The sequence below is a fragment of the Delphinapterus leucas genome, chromosome 14, assembly GCF_059928025.1.
Source record: "Delphinapterus leucas isolate spDelLeu-1000000601 "Yukka" chromosome 14, BTC_Dleu_Yukka2, whole genome shotgun sequence".
NCBI lineage: Eukaryota > Metazoa > Chordata > Mammalia > Artiodactyla > Monodontidae > Delphinapterus > Delphinapterus leucas.
In genome coordinates, this window is record NC_143142.1 from 21,102,453 (window position 1) to 21,123,422 (window position 20,970).

The window sequence follows — 20,970 nt, forward strand, 5'->3', positions numbered from 1 at the left end:
GGGACAGTTTCTCTCCCTCAATCCAGGCGTGTGCATTTTTAACATCCTCTGGTAATTCAAATGTAGGTGGTTCCCAGGGACCTGGGCGGGTACAGAGAGGAGGCCCTGAGTCCCAGTCTTCCCCAGGGTAGATGGGGAAACATGGCTGGGCTGGGAAGTCCAGGGTGAGTTTGCAAGGGCAAGGTGGCTGGCGGGGGTGCGTAATCCCGGCAGATCAGGCAGTCAAGACTCCCGGGAGTGGAAACACAATTGAGACTTAAGCCCCCGAATCTGCTAACCTAGATCTCTTTCAGAGCATCCCATCCCCCGGCGTGGCGGGCCAGTGTGGGCAGAAATAAAAGTAAAAACGGATTGATTAACCCAACCGGGTGGAGATGTCCAAGCTTGTTGATACCACTGGGCCAAACTTCCCAGCAGCCCCCAGCTGGGCACAGCTGAGCTACGGCTTCCGTGAGCGGCAGGATATTTGGAATCAAGGCTCAACCTTGAAGAAGTATTAATGAAAATGTCACAGGCACTAAAGTCAAAGCAGATGTGAAGCCGGCTACATGGGCAGACATAGCTGATAAGAAACAGCCCAGGAGAGAACAAAATCTCTTGAGATTAGGTCACGGGCAGACCAGAAAAAAAAAAAAAATGACATCGGGGTCCCCCATGAAAACTCAGAGGGACACTGTCGCTCCCGTGGACAAGCCAACATTTTTTGTGCCGCTGCGTTATATACTGACATCCCGACGGGGCAGCATTTGGAGGCTTCCACATCAGCAAATAAATATTACGTCTCCATCTTCAGCTAAGCAGAGCTGTGGTGCATTCCTATTACTTCATGTGGATTAACCATCTGGAAGTTGAATCAAGCCACAGAGTAAAGAATGGGATCCAATTTTGCATTCACCAAAATAAGCCGTACTAGTCTCAATTTATGGCAGATGGTTATGCAGTCTCAGCGGGCCAAAAAATCTCTCTGCAAAAGAATAAAGTTTATGCCAATTACTGTAATAGGAACCAGCACAACAACTGTGTGGGTTGACTAAGATCGCAGATATCGCTGTACAGCTCATAAACCGCAGGGGGCCGCGGGAACGATGGGGACCCAGTTAATTCATTAAGATAACGCGAGAGAAATGAGGAGCAGAGTTTAGTCATAAAACAGAAATATTTCCTCGCAAATGATGGGAGGGAGCGAGGTGGGGTGGCTGTTACTGGGATGTGGCCTCGGCTGGGCTGCAGGCAGGGTCAGGGGAATGGTTAACAGGTAATGATGGAGAGAGACTGCCTGCTGCTCGGTGGGAAAGGCGTGGGAGGAGAGGGGTTAAATTTGGGGCTTCTCGGCTCCATTCATTCAAAACAGATCTGTGGAGTGTGGATGACTCTGAGGCAGGCCCTGAGCCTACGCTGGCGAGTGCCGCTAGTGCTCCTGGTACCCACCTTTATGGCGCTCCCGGCTTGGCTGAGATGGCAGCACCCAGTAGGGATGCTGGCCTATTCGGGAGGTCAGGGGAGGCATCTTGGAGGACGGGGCCCCTGGGCTGAGGTTGAAGGATGAACAGGGGAGGGAAGGGGGCTCCAGGCCTAGAGGGCACCGTGGGCTTTGGTCTCAGAACCTGGAATGAGGCACATGTGGCTGAAGCCTGGAGGTGAGCGTGAGGATGGAGAGGGTTCCGGGCCAACACACAGCGAGGAGGTTGGTCTCTGTCCTGGAAGCAAAGATGGAATGTCCTGACCCACCTGCTTTGGGAGAGAGGCCTTGACTGCAGGAAGTGCGGCCTCCTTTTAGCCGAGGACAGCTTCTTGACCTATGGGAAGTGTGAGAACTTCCTGTTCCCCAGGATGGTGTCAGGGTGAACCTGTGAGCTGGAGCAGAGGAGGCCTGGGTGGAGAAGGGATTTGCTCCGTCCTTGATGAGTCATCCCAGCTGAGGAAAGCACTTCCAGGCCCTCCTGGCCAGCACTTCCTCGGGCTGGAGAGAGAGAGGCAGTTTGTTAGTTTGGGGCACATCAGGCTACAAAACAAGTCTGTTTCCTGTACAATTTGGGTTCAGTTTATTTATTTGTTTTTAAGTGAAAGCTGTTGGCTTCACGAATCTTGACATTTGGGGCTAAAAATAAGGTGACCAATGGTCTTAATTTGCCCAGGACTGTCTTGGTTGTAGCACCCAAAGTTCCATCCTGGGCGAACCAGGATGGCTGGTCACCCTAGCTGATCAGCAGACCAACCCAGGGGCAAATCCAGTGCTGGAGAGATTTTCACACACTACGTACACATTTGTGTCTCCTGGCCACGTTCCATGTTGGTATTGTTACCCCAACCTTCACTGGCAGGACAGTGAGGCTCAGAGGAGCCAAGACTTATTTGCTGGCCCGTTGCTCAGTAAGTGGACGTGGCAGGCTTGGAATGCAGGTGGTGGATGGCAAAGCCCCCATGTCCAGCGGGGCCTCTCCGGGAGAGTCAGTGGCAGCGACCATTAGTAAACCCCATGGCAGTGGTCATGGTTGCCGACCTCCACATTCTCTCGTGGGTTGACAGGGAAGGGATGGAGCTCTTTGCAAGCGACAGTAATCCCACTGTTCCTCTCCTGGCTAGAGGACTCTTCCATCCTCACTCTCAGGCCTGAGCAAACACAGGGGCTGCATCTCAGCCTGGTGGCCCAGAGCCAGAGCTGGGTCAGGCTGTCCCCAGTCTCTGATGGAGCCTCCCCACCCCATGGGTGGCAAGCAGGATGGAGAGGGCCTACTAGGGGAGTGAATTCCAGGGCAAATGAGAGAAGCCCCTGCCTAAGGCCTGGCGCTAGCATATGTGGGGAGCTCGCCAGCCAGAATGCAGGCACTGACCTCAGTCACACAAGTGGAAAATCTGAGCCTGTTGGGTTGGGAGGTGCCAGGAGAAATCGTGAAATCCCCCCCCCGACGGCTTTCTGGCACGCACCTAGGAAGAGGAGTGAGCTCACGGGCCACCAGATGCTGAACTGAAAATTCTTATCCCCAGTGATACAAGGCACGACTGGGCATTCACATATGGGGAAGTGCTCTCAAGGTCTCGTGCGTTACAAAAATAGTTTCAAGGAAGAGTCTCTTGTAAAGTGAAATACTGAGGACAATTCTTGGAGGAAAAAACTACCCACAAGCCTGCAAAGCTAACAAAACAACCCTGGTGGCTCCCCTCCAGGTAGTCACAGGCCTCGAGATTTCCTGCAGCTGAAGAGTGATTGCAGTTCTTCTGATTTCTCACCTCAATGGAACAGACGTTGTGTTTCTACATACATCAGAATCATCACTAAACCTTTCCCCCCAAGGAGTTTGAGGGAACTTACCTAGCAGTCGTGGACACAGGAGAACCACAAACCCTCAAATTTCACAGCACCGTCACAGAATTCAAGTATGAGAGGTGGCAAGGGGGACTGGGTGGGTGGGGGTGGAGTGATGGCAGGAAGCCTGCCTAAAGAGGTTGCCTCAGTTGCACATAAAATGCAACATGGGAGTTTCCTGACACCGAGACTGAGGGGGAAATTCAACACTGTTGAGGAAGTTTTCTTGGCTCTGAGCTCTGGGAAGAATCGGTCATGGAATTTTGCTCCTAAGTGGTGTTTAAGAACACGGAGTGTCCTCAGTAGAATTTTTATCGTGATGGCTGCTCCTTATGTTGGCCTTAGTATATGCCACAGGCATGGAAACTTGCAGCTGTCAAACACAGGGAGACGGGATGATGGGCAGTGGTTGTGCGTGACTCCGGAAAGGTCCCTGGATTATATCCCTGGCTCCCCTGCTTTCTGTAATAATACCTAGCAAAACTACACTTACCTGGGTCTCAGTTTCCTCATCTGTAAAAAGGGGTGATAACAGCACCTACTTCATAGCGTGGTAGTGAAGATTAAAGGAGGCCATTTACATGTTGTGCTTGTTAGAACAATGCCTGATGTACACTACTAAGTGTTGGCTGCTTTGGCCGGAAAGAATCTAAAGTAGAGCTCGGAAAACTAGGGCCCTGGGGCTAAATCCAGCCCACCACCTGTTTGTGTAAATAAAGCCTTATTGGAACACAACCCCACCCATTCATTTACACAACATCTGAGGCTGCTTTTAAGCTACAAAGGCGGAGTTGAGTAGCTGCAACAGACACTGTATGGCCCACAAAGCCCCACATATTTACTATATGGCCCTTTATAGAAAAAGTTTGCCACCGTCTGATCTAAATGAACGAATGGCTGTTCTGGGCTTGATCCTAAGCCTCCCTCCAGACTTAACTTGAGAGAAGTCTCAGCCTACACAGTGTCTCTCTGGGAACATTTTTGGAGTGACGGCTACAGAACACCCTGGATGGGAAGCACTCACAGCACCTCTTGGCAAGCTGAGTTGTTTCAGGCCTTCCAGGGCCATGGGAAAGTAGAGGCGGCTCTGAGAGAACATGCCATCAGTATTCCAGGCTGCAGGGAGCCGGCGTGCAACGGGATGCCCAGAGGCGAGGCTTTTGTTTAGCACATACATTAATAAACACCGTAAGCCACTCCTCCGTTCCACTTCATGAAGCTCCCTCAGTCTGGAGTGCAAGGCAATTCTGCTACCGGCTGATTAGCAGGTGGTGTCAGAATATATAAGGGATCAACGAGGCGGAGACATGTCACAGTGCTTTACTGCTTCTCAGAAATCCAAGGAGTAAACAGATTCGACCCAAAGTTGAGTGTCACTGACTCGGGGAAACTCCGGGCTGCTTTTCTAGGCAAAGGCCTAACCTTACCATGCCCAGTCAGGAGCCACGGAGCCAAGCTCAGGTTAACACGTTGGCAGTGGTATCTAAGGAGCCAGATTTTAATTGTGGAAAATGTATAGGGCATCTGTGAGCTTTCCCATGAGAATAGCATTTTAGTTTAACAGCCACAGATGGTATTTTCTGGACAACAGACATACAGCGATATAAAATATGCCAATCGAGAAGAGTTTAGCTAACCGGCATTATCTTCATTGTATTTTATACATCAACAGCTTTTGTTAGCACACCACAGCTCTACCCTTCAACTTCCGGTTGGGTATTGGCTGGGAATCAGATGGCAAACAGCAGCAACGGTCTTCCTCAGCTTAGAGCCTTTCTAGGGACAGCATCCCTGCCGGGGCGGCAGAAATCTGCTCGGTCCCTTTCACCCATCCAACGGCCATGAGGTGGATGAACGTCACTGGCTCCACTTTACAGACAGCAGAGTGAGGCTCTCGCTGGTCACTGGCCTTGACTGCACTGGTCTTTTGGGCCTCACGGAGCCATGCAGGTGTTCAAGCAGGGGTGTAGCACCATCAGGGGCGTTCCAGAAAGTCACCTCTGGCAGAGACTGATTAAGGCTTTCCATGCCCTAGACCAGGTCTTGGCAGCTACGGCCTCACCAGCCAAATCTGGCCCACTGCCTGTTTGTGTAAATAAAGTTTTATCGGAACAGACACACTTACTTTACATATTGTCTACAGCCGTTTTTGCATTGCAAGGGCAGAGTTGAATAGCTGTGACAGACCATGTGGTCTGTAAAGCCTAACATATTTACTGTGTTTGCAGACCCCTGCCCTAGATAAGAGGACAACCCATCGGAGCATGGCTTGGACCAGGATATTCAAGAGGAGCAGGATTTCCCAAGCGTTTGGGGGCCCTTTTAAGACTCGGTGACCAGCTAGGATTTCTAGCTTGGGCAGCACAGCGAGTGACACAGTTAACTGATGGGAGAAAGAAGTACATTTAGGGGAAAGAGGAAAGACTTAAGAGTTTGGTCTTAGACTCCTTCAGTTTGAAGAGTCTACCAAAGCTCCTGTTAATGTCTGGGAAAGTGAGGAGGGAATGCGGACCTGGAGCTCCCTCGTCTGTTCTCTCAACGTACTTAGTACCCTGAGCTACCAGAACTGCCACCTCCTGCTGCAGCTGGCTGTCAGGATTTGATTCTCTGAGGGCAGAAATCTGATCTTACTGAATTTTTCATCATACTCCCCTCCACTCTAACCCCAGGACTCAAAGGGGGCCTTGCACAGCATAGGCAGGAATCTGTTGTGGACAAAAGGATCAGTTTCAGAGTCAAACTTTCCATCGGGAGAGGTGATTCTGGGGTACAACTGTGACTCCTGCCCATGAGGAGTTCCTGAGCTCACTTGGGAAGCAAAACATACAGATGTATTAACCAAGGCGGCAGTCTGTTAAGAGCCAAGGGAGGGGTGTAGACTGCTAGAGGTCACTCCAGGTTAAGAAAGGCTGCCCTGGGCTTTGAAGAATGGGCAGGAGTCTGATTACTTGGAGAGAAGGTCTTCTCGATGATCTTCCAGGAGCAGGAATTCTCTAAGCTCTCTCCCTGGCCTTTGAAAACAGGGCACACTGAACCCGAGCCACAGAAAGGCAACTGGTGGGCAACGGTATTTTTAAAGGCTGCCCCCATGATTCTAAGTGGAGCCAATGTTGAGAACCTCTGATTGACACATGCTGAATTTTTTTTGAACCAGTAGCCCTAGCATAACAGAACTCAAAATTTTCTACTTTCCCTAATCCAATCTGGTTTAAGAACTGGTTTTGAAGGGATCACTGTTGTTTAATATATCCAAGTCAGAAAACATAACCCCAAGTGATGTTGGCAAGGTTCCTAGGAAGCACACCCTGTAGGTGCTCCAGGATCAGTAGGACGATCTTTAACCTATCCCCCAGCACCTTCCCTCCCTCCCTCCAATCACGTGAAGTGCCAAACTCTAAAGCTGACAGCGAGGGCAGCATTGAAAAAAATCAGATTTTGGACCCACTGAACTCTACCTCCTAACATTCAGTGGCTCTCAATGGTATCAGGTGTGAGGGTCTAACAACAGTCAGAACATTCTCCTTCCAAATGGTCAGGAACAGGGAATCCTATGCCGACCTCTTGTCAACTCGACTGCTGAGGGGAAATGGACAAAACAACTGTTAATAAATGTCTCTTACTTCCTCAGAAACAAGATCTGAAGGGGAGGTTGGGCTGTGAAACTTTACAGCTTAGCGAGTTGAAAAGGGGAGAGAAAAGTGAGCTATTTAAAAGCCAGGTGTTAGGTCCACAGTGATTTTTAGATCAACCAGGAGGCAGTTTGGTAAATGGATAGAACGGGAGGGAAGAAATCACACTGAAGAGGACACAACACGTGCTAGAGGATACAGTGCCTCAGCTGACCCTGAACACTACAGGGTACCAGGGCCCCAGTGACAGAAAAGGAGTCCAAGACTCGGCGAGGGGCCAGGAAGGGGGCTCCAAGGGTCCCCACTGCCAAGCTGCCTTTGGCCTGGACTTTTGCTTTCTCATCTGTACGATGTGGATGACGTCTTAAGATCTCTCTCCACCAATTCTCTACTGTCAAACGACTACTTAATCAGACCGAGCTGTCATCTACCTCTTAACACGTCTGTCTCCCACCCTGGACTCTGCACTGCTGCTCACTCTGGCACCTCCAGGGGACCCGAGTACTGGGCGTGGAAGAGCTCAGCTCACACTGCTGAACGCACGAATGACAGACGGTCCACGTGAATGCAAACACTCTCTGAAATAAAACACTAAGAAAATCACCTCAGAAAGCAAACACAAGAACACCCTGGAAATAAAACATTTTATTAAATCCATCCAGATACCTGGCCACTTCTCTGGAGGCTGAACCGCTCTAGAATGTAAGTTGGCACCACAAGAAAATAGTTGTTACGTGTCCAAAACTGGAAGATTGGAAGTGACCAAGTCCTAAAAGAGATGTAAAACATGGCCCCAAACCAAAAAGCCACGATCTTGAAATGAGCAGAATCTAACAGCAAAATGCTTACTGAGTAATTTAAAAAATACTATGGATTTTCCTTATTTTTCCCCTTTAAGAATAGTTTTTAAAAACCCCTGAGACTAATATATAATCCTTCTTTACTGCTCAGATTTTAAGGACAAATTAAAAAAAAAATTTTTTTCCCAGAGTGGTAGTGCTGCAAATTAGAGAATTCTTGAAAAAACAGCAGAGAAGTCATCCACAGTGTTCTAAACCAGACGTGGCGTCAGGGAAACAACCACTCAGGCACACAAGTGGCATTTTGTGATCAAATTTATTTTTTGTTTAAATTTCATTTACTTTGTTTTACTGTAATTTACACAAGAGACTGCCAAGTAAACTAGATATTTTACATTCACCACACATTCCCTCAAATCTCCACAGTTGTTAGAAAAACATTAAAATCCATGCGCTGGGCTCTCATTTCCGTGTGCGTCTAAGCTCTCAATGATGCTACAGACGCCAGCGAGAGTTAAGTTCATTAAAAGGAGAAGGCTAGACTTTTTATTTCACAAAATGAGCAATAATCTTCCTGGCATCACTTTGCGGACAATGATTATGCTTTGACAAAACCTATCCTACAACGGTGCCCAGAGAGTAAACATCAGTCTTGATCCTGAGTACACAGAGGACATGTGCGACGTGGGGTCTGCAGCTGAGGATAAAGGGTACCACAGCGCAGGAGTGATCCTAAACATCCTTGTCTAAGTCACTGTGATCGCTTCAGTGGGGACACAGGTCGTGGGAAAACAAGGAGCAGGGAGGGCAGGACTGTCAGCAAATCAGATTACTAATGTGATATGACCACGTAGGGGCTTGTGTGCTGTAGGAGGGACGGGAGGTTAAAGAAGATGGTTTGTGACTTGAAGGCTTCAACAATATCACTCTATTCAAGCTCCCAGGACTGACAGGAGAAAAACTGGATTTGGACAGAGAAAGATAATAAAAATCTTACCTAGCTATTGTTCCTTTCTTTAAAAAAAAGGAAAAAAGAAAGAAAAAAGGGGCAGCAGCTTCTAACCGTCATTTTCATGATGTTTTTTCAGGATATGTTCTAATGACATCCTACTTGAGAGCACATCCCAACGGGTGGAACTGCGCTGGCCCCTGGCAGGGCCTCCTAACCATGCGCAGACAAGCCTCATGCTGCCTCTGAACCTCTTCTTATCTCAAAGGCAGCATCTCCCCCTTAAAGTATATTTCAACATGAAAAGAGCAAAATGTCATCACTATCTATATTCTACCGTGTAAGCTGTGAGGAATCGAGATCCTTTGCATAGTTTCCAAGCTGTAATTTCAGAAAGCAGTCATTTCAGAAACAAGACTCCATGGAAGTGCTGTACGTCCAATTTTTCTAAACAGCCTACAATCCTATTAATTTCTTTATCAATTTCTTTCTTTGCCTAACAGAAGCCTGAAAATTGTATAGTGTTTGTTATAAATCACAGACTGTCATTTCCATTTTTGCTAGACTTGATGTAGAAAAATACTTGAAATTCAACATACAAAACTCCAATAAAAAATGGAATTTTTTTTAAAAGGATCTTTTCCTTGGGGCAAACAAGTAAAAATTGGTCTGTAACTCTACTACTTACTAATAGATATTATCCAGTTTGGCTGTATGATAATGAAAACCCAGAAATAAATGATTATGAATACATTCAGAGTTACATTCCAAATTCCTTGGAATACCAAAAGATTTCTAATAAATTTTTCTGTGGGAATCTGTTGATTATGGCACTAGAATTAAAATTTATAAGAGACTGATTTAAAAGAAGAGAAAAGTAATAAAAGGCTACATATATATATATTGGTCCACAACTTGCCATTTATGAAACATACCAGCTAGTACTACACTGCAGTCAATTCGTCCATCAATGGTATTACTCTGATAATTATTAAAATCTGTTCCAGGGATATATATTGAAAATATTTTCTTTTGCATTCTTGCTGAAGATAGGTACAGTACTTTGGAGAAATTGTACGAATCCCTTCAGTATGTATGTACATATATACACTAGTGTGTGTATTTTGATCTGCAGCTCTACATGCGTTTTATATACAGCTACAGATAGACACACATATATACACACGTGGTTGGGACCTGTGCCTGTGGGCACATAACCACAAGCACACGTCTGGGAAACGTCAACACTGCGAGACATGGTCAGATTCTTCTTCACTCATCACTGGCTGCACTTGTTCCCCTTACTTGACCTTGATTACGTAACTGTAAGGAAAGCGAGACAGTGCAATGCGTTAAAATACAGAGAGACGCAAAAAATGTTAGACCGCGGCTTGTCACAAACATTCTCTTGGAAAAAAATCCTCAGTGTAACAAAACTTCTGGCAGACAATGCACCCCAACTACTGCAATTTTAACGTTTAATCTCTTGATTCTGGTCTTACTAAGGGCATAATATTTTGTTTCATAGAGGGAAAATAAATTAGAAGCAGAAATAAATCATAGAAACTCAGAAGACCTTAGTGAAAGTAATAATAAATTTAAAAAAAATTGTAAATGAACACTAAATTTTAAGAAAAGGGCTTTGGAGGAATCCTGGCAGAGTTCATCCATTCTTATTTGGTATTTTTCTTCAGGACTGAACATTTCTTTTCTCCGGTGTTCAATAATTAAAGAGCAGGTAGCACACGTCAGGGGGCAGCCAAGAAACAGTGGGGTAAGAAGTGTGTTCTGTCTTGTCATTTTTCTCAATAAACATAGCTCAATATTAACAAATGACAGTGTACTGCCGATTTTTGTTTTTCATCCTGGTTTCAATATGTGGGGTAGATTCTGAGGCTCTTTTTTTCCCCTCTAGGAAAATCTCTTATCTAGGCATGTAAATCTGTGTGAAAGAAATAAGACCATAGAAATATTTCACACTGTAAACAAAAAACAGTGCATTTACACATATTAAAGCTAAATATAAAGACTGAAAAGTCAACATGAAGGAAGACTTCCTGATATTCAAAAATTGTCAACTAAAATGAATTATTGAGATTGGCCCTTATGGCATGGGATGAAGGATCTTTGACTTTAAATGTTTTTACATATTTCCTTACTAACCACAAATGGTCCTAGTGAGAAATAGGTCAATAACTGGCTATGGATGAAAACTCAGCTGGTTTCTAGGACAGTGCTGCACGATGAGTAAGCGTACTTGGCAGCTGGATTCTAACCCATAACACTAAGAACTAACTTAGGATTACTAAATTCAACCTCTTCCACAGATAAAATTCTTACAGAATAACTCAGGTGTTCACTGTCGATGTCTGAAATATATATCTCTTACATTCTAAAAATTAAACCATACTTAATATGTTGTCTCCACTCAGCAAGTTAACTACCCATTACCAAAAAGGTATTGGTTTTTAAACATTCTTTTTACCCAGGTCTTCACTTACACAGTTTGATATTGTCTCTGACCCTACAGGGGACTCATCTAGACATCAGCAGCCGACGTGCCTCGGACGGAACCCTTCTTACGCATCTAAATGTAAAATAAAATCATGAGCTGCTGAAATCACAGACTCTAAATTGGGTTAGTAAGCAAGGGGAGAAAAAAGATCTAGACGAGATTGTGAAATGACCGCTGCCTATTTACAAGCATATCCACATTAAAAATGAAGTTCCAGGGCTTCCCTGGTGGCGCAGTGGTTGAGAGTCCGCCTGCCGAGGCAGGGGACACGGGTTCACGCCCCGGTCCGGGAAGATCCCACATGCTGCGGAGCGGCTAGGCCCGTGCCTGCGCGTCCGGAGCCTGTGCTCCGCAACGGGAGAGGCCACAACAGTGAGAGGCCTGCGTACCGCAAAAAAAAAAAAAAAAAAAAAAAAAAGTTCTGAGGCCCTTCTATAGTTACCTTGATCTAAAGTAAATCTTGCAAAAGGCTTTTCTTACCACAGCACAAAAAATGTATCTATTCTCTAATCTAGGAAACAAAAGCCTGCAGACTGATGATGTGAAATTATCAAAGATAGCCAGGGTAAATGAACTGTTCACTAATACAGTGTGAGAAAATGCCCCGATGGTCTGGTTCACCTTTTCATAGTCCCTGGACCAGACAGGAAGCCATGAGGCGTGGCCACCTCTGGCTTCTGAGACCAGTGTCCCTCGAAGGAGTTCTTTACAGGAAGTTTATTAAAAAGAGGGAGGACAAAAGGAAGAACAAGCGAACACAGGAACAATGTATGAGAAACAATGGACACAAGGACAGGCATCAGAAAAGACAGGCATTCACAACAACGGCCTAGAGACAATTCAATGAGAAAATTAGAAAAGAATGGACAGAAAAGGAACACATGTAATAAACACATTTCTGAAGCTCAACCCTTCCCCCCTCTCCCGACCCCTCCTGAAGGTCCAGTTGAGAACAGGCATAACGTTGCCCTAAGTACTCCTTCAGTTGCTGGGCCTAACCCCAGTATTCCTCTTCAGGATTACAGGCAGGGGCATTCCTCTCATGCCTAACCTCTTGAGATGCTACGCCTTCTCTCCAGGGCCAAAACCCATTTGAAAGAAATCCAATTCTTCAGATATTTGTGAGTTAAGAAGAGAATTATAACACATCAAATTCTATCATCAGGTGTCAGGGAAACAGGACCTCAAGAAAAGGGGAAATTCCTCCGTGGTGAAGAGGACTTGAAAATGTTACGCCTCCTGAGGAGGCAGGTGTTTTCTGGGTAGGCGTTTTGGCCTGTGGGCATGATGCTGCCCAGACTGAGATGCTCACAAACCAACTGTTAGGACTCAGAGCAGCAGCAATGGGATGTGGAATAAAGCACTCCCCAGTGACCTAGAACAAAATAAATGGGCTTTAACATTAAGATGATCCGCATTTAACCCTGCAATTTGACTTGAAGTATTTTTGAAATATTTAACAAAGAAACTGCCATGGATTCCCAACCCTGAACCAATGACAGATTTCTACCAACTTTATGAGGGAATTTGTCAGTTTAAGCCATGTGGATACAATAATGATGCTTTCTAATAAACTGGGCTTCTGTGTAACATTTCTTACACCTTCTTTTCGAGTGCGATTCCCAACTCACAAGTAACAGATGTGCATGGAGAAGCAGCTGAGCCTGCAGGCCCTCTGCGTCACCACCTCCTGTCAGGGCTCTCCCGTTGGCGCTGTGTTCAGGCACCTTGAGACTAAAAACTTGTGAGGGAAGTAAGCACTCCCCTGGGGGAAGACAAGGCCTCGGCCAAGTTCCGTCCGAGGGGTCCAGAGCCCAAACCAGGGAGGGCTCCATTCGTTACCCCTTCAGCCATCACCACTCTTCCTCGTGCTATGGATGGGCCTTCAGCATAGAAATCAAAACCAAATGAAAGCCTCCTTCCTGAGAGTTCGAATCAATAAATATAAGTCCATTTCCTGTTTCTTCTTGGTGTTGGCAAATCGTTTTTTGGAGATGCCAAGGCTGTACCGTAAGCTTAGTGGGAATGAGTGTGTAATCCTGCTGCTTTCTTCTTGATGTTCAGCTGACACCGGCTGCTTGGAGGGGTTGGAGGCAGAGGTGGCAGCTATTACTGGAGCCTGGAGCACCTGGAAGGAGCAAAACCAGGCAAGGCAGGAGGAAAGGGACTAAGACTCGGTGGTGGTGAGGGGTGCTGCTCAGAGAAGGGAACCTGACTCTTGAGAAAGGGAAGACAAAAGTGGGAGAGAGGCATTGGAAGGAAGGTAGCAAGTACCCACGACTTACTCTTGTCTGTTTAAATATTTTGCCTGGGGCCAGCCTAAAAATAAGGGTGTAAGGGATGGTCTTCCATGCTTGCCATCCTATCACCTTACTCCCAAGATCTAGAACTCAGAGCCATACTATTAGTATGAGAAATTGAGGTCAGAGAGGCCTCTATTGTCTGGCCTGCAAACCAAACCCCAATTTATAATGTTGTCACTATGGGAAAACATGTTCCAAATCTCAAAAACTGAACTTAAAAACGTTTGGAACAAAATCCATTCATAAGCTGGAGGCTGCTTAAAGTTTACTTTATGTATAAGATAAGGTTAAAACATTTTATTGCCTTATAAAGAAAATATGTCCTGGTCCTCTCAGAAGGTTTGTATAAAGCTAATTAGAAGCAGATCTGCTGTAATCACCAAAAGTAAGCAATTTTAAACACAGATTCTTTACAATGCTATGTGCCAGACAAATAGATTTCCTTCTGTGCCAAAGAACCTGATTTGTTGCCATTCTCCTGTGATTAAATGGAGTTCCTGCCTCACACACAGGCGTTCGTGAAACACTCCCGCCCGCCCACGGGGCTTCCCAAACTGGGACTGCTGGCAGGACTCTGGATGCCTGCGTGGAAACCACAGCCTACCCTGGACATTCCTCGGGTTTACTTCCCCCGTGGGGCCTTACTTCCAACAGAAAAGAAGCGCAGCCCAGAGCAAAAGCAAAACCAGACGCATGCAAGAGTAAGTCGGGGAAGAAACCACTCTGGGAGAAAGGGGGTGCTCTTGAGCTGCAGGGCCGACTCTCTGGTGCAGGAGGAGCTGGGGTGGGCTTAACTTTGAGAAACGGCATGCAGACCTCCAGCCCAAGGATCACCTGAATTTCTGCCTAAAGCTTGTAAGAAATAAGGAGACACTGCTAGTTGTGGGATGGGAGGAGGCACTTCTGCAATCAATGACAATACTACTAGCCTTATCTTATCTACAGAATAGGGAACTAGGACTTACTGTGCTAGCATTAATAACTTACTGCGATAACAAAATGACAAAGGCAACTTGGCCTGATAAAGTGAATGCCTAAAAGGACTGCGAACCAGGCACCAGCATGGACAACCAATGCATGAAAAAGAATACAAGACCACTGAACATTTTACACGTAACGAATTCTGGATCAACAAAGTTCTAATTTACTTTCACGAAAGATGCTCAACAAAAGAGAAATCGGAATAAAAGGATATTAGTGTCTAAGAAACTGGATTTTGATTTTGAGGATACAGAGATTAAGAAATGGCTTTCAATAACACTTTTCCTAATTTTAAGTCTATACTTATTAAGCACACAGTTTTAGAAAGGGGAAAGTAGAGAATTTCCCCAGAATGGGAAGTCTTACTGTTTCTAGTTCTTTCTGAGTTTCATCTTCCATTCTCCTAATGTCTTCCATTGTCAGATCAATCCACTTGTCAATCCAACAAAAAAGCTGGCGATGAAAGTTTGTAAATATCCTTTTTTCTTGCTTTTAAAACAAAGAAGAAAATGATTATAAGATGGCAAAACTCTAACATAACATATTAACTTTATATGCCCCAATTAACCCATGAAATCTACATATTCTTGGTTTGAAAAGACCACTATTTCAATTAGTGAAAATCTTAATTCCATCCTATTAACATTTTGTAAAACAAAATAAAAAGAAAAATCTCCCTTTGAAATGTGAAACAATCCTCCTTGCAAAAGCAGAATGATTTACCAGAAACTGAAAACAAATGTGGTGGGCATTCTGATCCAACACGAACTCCTGCTAGACCCGACTTAGTTTTACCTTTTTCTAATGTCAGTGACTAAAGGTCAACTTGATTTCTTCTGCTATAAAACCATACACTGTCATTCTTAACTTCTCTGCAATTCAAAGAAATATTGTGATGTAGAATACAACATGTACTTAAAGAAGAGAGTCCTGGGTTCTTTAGAATAAAATGTTTTATTAAATTAAGAATTCTTATATACTCTCCATTAATTTTTCTGCTCTATTGTTACTAGATACATATACACACACACACACACACACACACACACACATATATATATTTAGTGGCTTTAAGATATATAATTAGTGGCTTTAACTGCTGGATTATTTAAGTTTTACTACACTTTCCCAAGAAGCGAGAAAAGTACAATGAACAGTGAATACTTTAGTACATTTGGACAATTGACTTAAATTTTTTTTTCCATGAACAGGATGGACTTTATCAATTACATGTGTACCTTCTATTTATCAGAACTGGATTGTTAATCTATTATTGTGATCCAAGAGGAAGAAAAGAAGCCAGTATTTACAGAGTGCCTACTGTGGCCAACAGCAAGCAGGCCCAAGAATAATGAAAGTTTCCAGCACTTTAAGATCCTTTTTTTTTTTTTTTAAACATCTTATTGGAGTATAATTGCTTTACAATGTTGTGTTAGTTTCTGCTGTATAACAAAGTGAATCAGCTATATGTATAACATCCTTTTTTAAAAAAAATGTTAGAGCAGTTACAGTTTAAAAGTAGAAAAGTTACAGTGAAACTCAGATGCAACTAGTTGTGGGAAGTTCAGAGATATAACAGGGGCCTCTATATAATGATAATGGAATGAACTATTCACCCTATAGGAAAATTAAATACCAAAGAAACTTTCCATGTTTCTCACACGTTTACAACCATGTGTTTCTATGCAACTGCAATTCTCCCCTCTTTCTACATCAAAATACTTGTGTTACTTTCAGTTGAATAAAGAAGACATAAAAAAGAGGTAATTAGAATTTGGATCCTCAGATTATGTCACCCTAGGTTCAGCGTAACTATTCTCAGTGAGGATCTCTGAAGAAGACATCCCACCAGAAGGTGGAAAGTGCACAGGGCACAGAAAGTGTGTGTCAGGAGAGACCTGTGTGCAGGGGCTATCAGCCGAGCTGGGACAGAGGAGCCTCAACATCAAGGCATGGCCTCTCCCTCCAGCCAGTGCCAGGACCCCGGGTACCCTTGGAGACATGCTGGACGTGGAAAGGGCGCTCTACAGAAGAGCTGGGCAAACCATCAGAAAAGCACTTTGCACCAAAAACCGCTATGCTTTTCTCCAAAGAAAGCCCCTTAAAACCTCTGCTGGCATCTGTTTTTGCTGTTTGTAGGCAGAAAAAGGAGGGCAGAGAGGAATTACACAGAGGGGCAATAATTTCACCTAAACGAGAAGGAAAAAGTGGCAAAAGAGAAAATACACCATTAATAGCTTCTTCAACTCTTAACCTAAATTTAAGTCACCATCCTCTGAACAGACTTTACCTTCTGAATGAAGTTTTCTACTTTGCTTTGCAGTCCCCACCACTTGAATTTGATGGTCACCAGCTTATAGGCACACATCTGAGGACAGTCAGGGTTGCTTGCCAGCTCCTTCTGCATGAGGAAAATTGAAAATGGGCAATCGTGACTTAAAATTGACTGTTGTGTAACAACATCACAGACGTACATGAAGAAAATTACCATCTCATATGTGTTTAATTCAGGTATTTGGAAATTTGAAATCATTTTAGCAAAAGCAGCAGTATTCCCCTGCTGCAAACCCTCCTTCCACAGACCAAGTTACTTCCTGGCTCTACAATTTAATAGGCACAGTGCTCCGCCTCAAATTACACTATTCATATTTCAGATTAAACACCAAATTCAATTCACATCATATCAGTAGTGAGCCTTTAATACGTAAAGCTTCTCATAGCACCGTTATCGCACTCCCACCGTGGATGTGGTGAGGTCTCCTCCATTTTATTGAGCCTCAATAAAAAAACCATGAGGAAGATTAGTCGTCTTCTTGTCTTCAAACACTGGCAAGTGGAGGGGCACTGTTTTTTGTGTTTTTCAAAAAATTTATTTTTATTTTTGGCTCTGTTGGGTCTTCATTGCTGCGGGCTTTCTCTAATTGCAGTGAGCAGGGGCTACTCTTCATTGCGGTACACAGGCTTCTCATTGCGGTGGCTTCTCTTGTTGCAGAGCACGGGCTCTAGGTGCGTGGGCTTCAGTGGTTGTGGCTCGCGGGCTCTAGAGCGCAGGCACGCAGGCTCAGTAGTTGTGGTGCACAGGCTTAGTTGCTCCGCAGCATGTGGGATCTTCCCGGACCAGGGCCCGAACCCGTGTCCCCTGCATTGGCAGGCAGATTCTTAACCACTGCACCACCAGGGAAGTCTGGGGCACTGTTTATTAACTGAGGTATTTTTCAACCAAAAGCGGGGACATTTAAAGGGATGTAGCAGCAAAAGTGATCTATAATTATCAAGTATTTGAAGGCAAATCCCATACATCCGGACTTTAACTTCCATAAATGATTACAACTCATAGTTTAAATGAAGTAGGGAATCAAATCAGGAGTTAGGGTAAAAAAGGAAAAATATTAAAAAAAAAAAAAGAGCAAGGGAGAGAGAGGGGGGACTATGTGGACAGAAAAAAATAAAATAAAATGTTCGCAATTTACTTTCATAAGAAAACATGAAAAAGCAATTAGAATTTGGATCCTCAAAACATGTCACCCTAGGCCCAGAGTATAAAAACTTACTCTGGATTTTTAGGTTCAGCATAAATAAATAAATAAGTAAATAAATAGGTAGACAGAAGGAGAGAGAGGAGGCAGAAAAGGGAGAAGAGGAGGGAAAAAACAAATACGGCAAAGTGCTAACAACTGTCCAGTCTAGATGGAGGTGTTTACTGTTCTATTCTTTCAGTTTTTATGGCTGCTTCTGAAATTTTTCATTATAAAAACTGGGTGGGTGGGGGATTGCAAGCTATAGTATTGCTGATGATTTCTGTGAAACTCAGTGCAGGCTACTGTCCTAGTAAGCACAATATACTAGCATGTTTACTCGGGGGAGAGGGGTGAGTGGTGGGGGAGGGGTGAACCAGGAGCTCACCGCACACATCAGTGTCTTCACCACGGACCCACTTAGCACCACTGTTCTCCCAAGGTGGTATATGCGGGAGACCGATCCGCTCCCGAGCTGACCGAGGAGAGAGCCTGGGACGGGCCCAGAGCAAAGGCAGCCACCAACCTGCCTCTGGGGCTCCCAGTCTAGCATGGAGGGCAGGTATGGTTCAAAGAATCCCAGGTGGCAGAGGCGGACTGCAGGTATGGTCTAGGGGAAGGGCCGTCCAGTAAACTCTCAGCCCCAGTTCTGGTGTAATTCCAAGAAGAAAGCTATGTCTCAGGACTGTTATAAAGACTAAATAAGGCAGAGTATGCTCCGTGCTTAGTTGGTGGGACTCGGAGCTTCAAACAGATTAGTTCTCCCTCCCTTATTCTTTCACAGAGTTGTACCTACCACCTTGAATTTGCAAAACAATTTTAAAATAAAGTTTCTCAAAAGAGTAGAAAGTTACGGGGACCCTTTTTATAAAAACTAAATTAGAGTGAAAAGATTAAGCAGCCTTTTACAAGCGTTCTTCCCTTTTTCACCACTGTTCTTAGCTTCACACAGCACTCAAATTGCAGAGCTGGCGTCAGTCACACTGTGTGCCACTATCACTTCTTGTCAGCTTGCACTCATACACACCCCCCACTTTCAGTAAGTTCGCTGTGTGTGAACAAATATTACTTCCATTCAGCCACACGTACGTAAAATTTTAAAATGATGAACTTCTAGGTCTTATTCTAAAACCTCAAGATTATTCTTCATTTACACAATCATAGCAACCAGACCACACTTCCCCCCCAGACTCTCAATAATGTTCCAGTGTCAAGTGAATTCTATGATACAATATATGAAAAAAGTCTATTTTGGTATTATTAATAGGACTCAAAGTCTGTAGAGTCCTGCATGACTGATCAACTTTTCTCAGAAAATGTCTTCTGTAATAACATTTCATCTTCTGAATAATGACCTGGTACATGGATTAAATCAATGAGGCAACATCACAAGCATTTAAATACAAACATTACATACAGCAGACAGTCCTTTTGTAGGTGAGTTCTATGTCAACAGAAGGACTTGGCTAGCTCAGCTCTAGTTTTCCAATTTCCTTCCCATTAAACAGAGTACCAATGTGAAAATTCAGCATGGATGTGTACGTGTGCACATGCGTGCACACACACATACCCATACTTTATGAACAAGTTTAATTCAGCAAGTATTAAGTGGGCACCATTTACAATCCCATTTGTGCTAGGTGGTATTAGAGGACACACATGTGGCTGGTAGAGAGGAGAGTGACTGTGTATAAAAATAATGATGAAACCACTATCCTTGTACGAACAATCCCTATCAGAAGGGACACACCTCTATTGTGGACACTGTGGCCCCAGACTAAAATCACATATCTGTAACTCCCCCTCCCGTCCCTGACCTGCAGACCCAGCACTTAAGCTGGGCTCTGGTGTCTCTAAGAGCAGTCCACAGCCTTCCCCAGGATGTAGCAAGCTTCTCAGTACCCAGCCTTGTTGAAATAATGACAAGGTTGGTCTTTTACAGATCATTTTTTCAATAAGCAGTGAGCCAGAGTGGAGGTACTCTCTAATCCAATAAGTGTCACTGACATGAAAATTTCACATGAAGTACAATTTGGGTGTATGTAGAATAAGGCACTTAAAACTGTGAGGTACACCTGCCAAACGGTAGTGCTAGACTCGGAGTAAGGGGACTTGGGTTGCAGTTCCCATTATGCAAAGTAACTTCCCATGTAACGTGGGCAGGACCCTTTACCTCCCCAGGCCTTAACTTCTCTGTCAGTAAAAGCAAAGGCTGGGCTCCACTAGAGCTTTTCATCTTCCACTGACATGCCACTAAAAGCAGGGGTGAAGGAGTTGAGTGTGAGGGTTGGGGTTGGCCCAGGGCTGCAGTGGGTAAGCTCATGTCCCTGACATTCAATGGCTTGTCTTACAACTTCCTATAATTTTGCATTTTATTCTGTAATATGCTTAGGCTTAACAAAATATCCTCCTGCCCACCTACTCAGGCTGAAATTTCCTCTTGACCGAGAACCTCTGATGCACCACTGATTAGTCCTAAGATACCTTCCAGATGGAACATTCCAAGGTCCTATTAATTACAGGCTACTGAGAGCTTCGTTCTCAAACTCCAAATCATTGGACACCTTGTGCTAAATGAAAACCCTGGGTGTTTCTAAAACACCAACTCTTCAGAATTTCCCCACCATTTTATAAAAACAGCAGGATGAAGCATGGCTCTAATTAAAGAGTAAGCTAAATTTAATACACACATGCCTATACTAAACTGGGGCTCTAAGAACAAAGCACACACGCGTGACTTCAATAATTACCCAAGTTTGTTTCTCACATTCTTTCTAGTGACTTTGGCAGGCTGCTCAAACTAATTAAAGTACTACTGGTAATTTACAAAGTAACACTGGTCTATAGCATTTAGTTTAAAAACTGTAAGTGATGGGACAACAAGAACCAGTTCTCTGAGCTATCTTCCATGGATCTAAAATGTACATTCAGTCTCAATTTGATTTTTCTTTTCCATCCAATTTACAATTATTAA

At 44.4% G+C, this 20,970-nt stretch overlaps 1 protein-coding gene across 2 annotated transcripts in view; it reads right to left on the reverse strand.

The window, feature by feature from the left end:
* Positions 1 to 8,030: 8,030 nt before the first annotated feature.
* PITPNB (phosphatidylinositol transfer protein beta) overlaps positions 8,031 to 20,970 on the reverse strand; it is a 61,833-nt gene continuing 48,893 nt past the window's right edge. Inside the window, exons 9-12 of one of the 2 annotated variants that reach the window (XM_022550654.3) lie at positions 16,772 to 16,882; positions 14,848 to 14,970; positions 11,184 to 11,269; positions 8,031 to 10,005 (exon numbers count right to left, since the gene is read on the reverse strand). In XM_022550654.3, coding sequence (XP_022406362.1) covers positions 11,222 to 11,269; positions 14,848 to 14,970; positions 16,772 to 16,882 — 282 coding nt within the window. In that variant the 3' untranslated portion in view covers positions 8,031 to 10,005; positions 11,184 to 11,221. The remainder of the gene's footprint in view (positions 10,006 to 11,183; positions 11,270 to 14,847; positions 14,971 to 16,771; positions 16,883 to 20,970) is intronic. The other variant, XM_089894643.1, reaches the window with a different exon arrangement.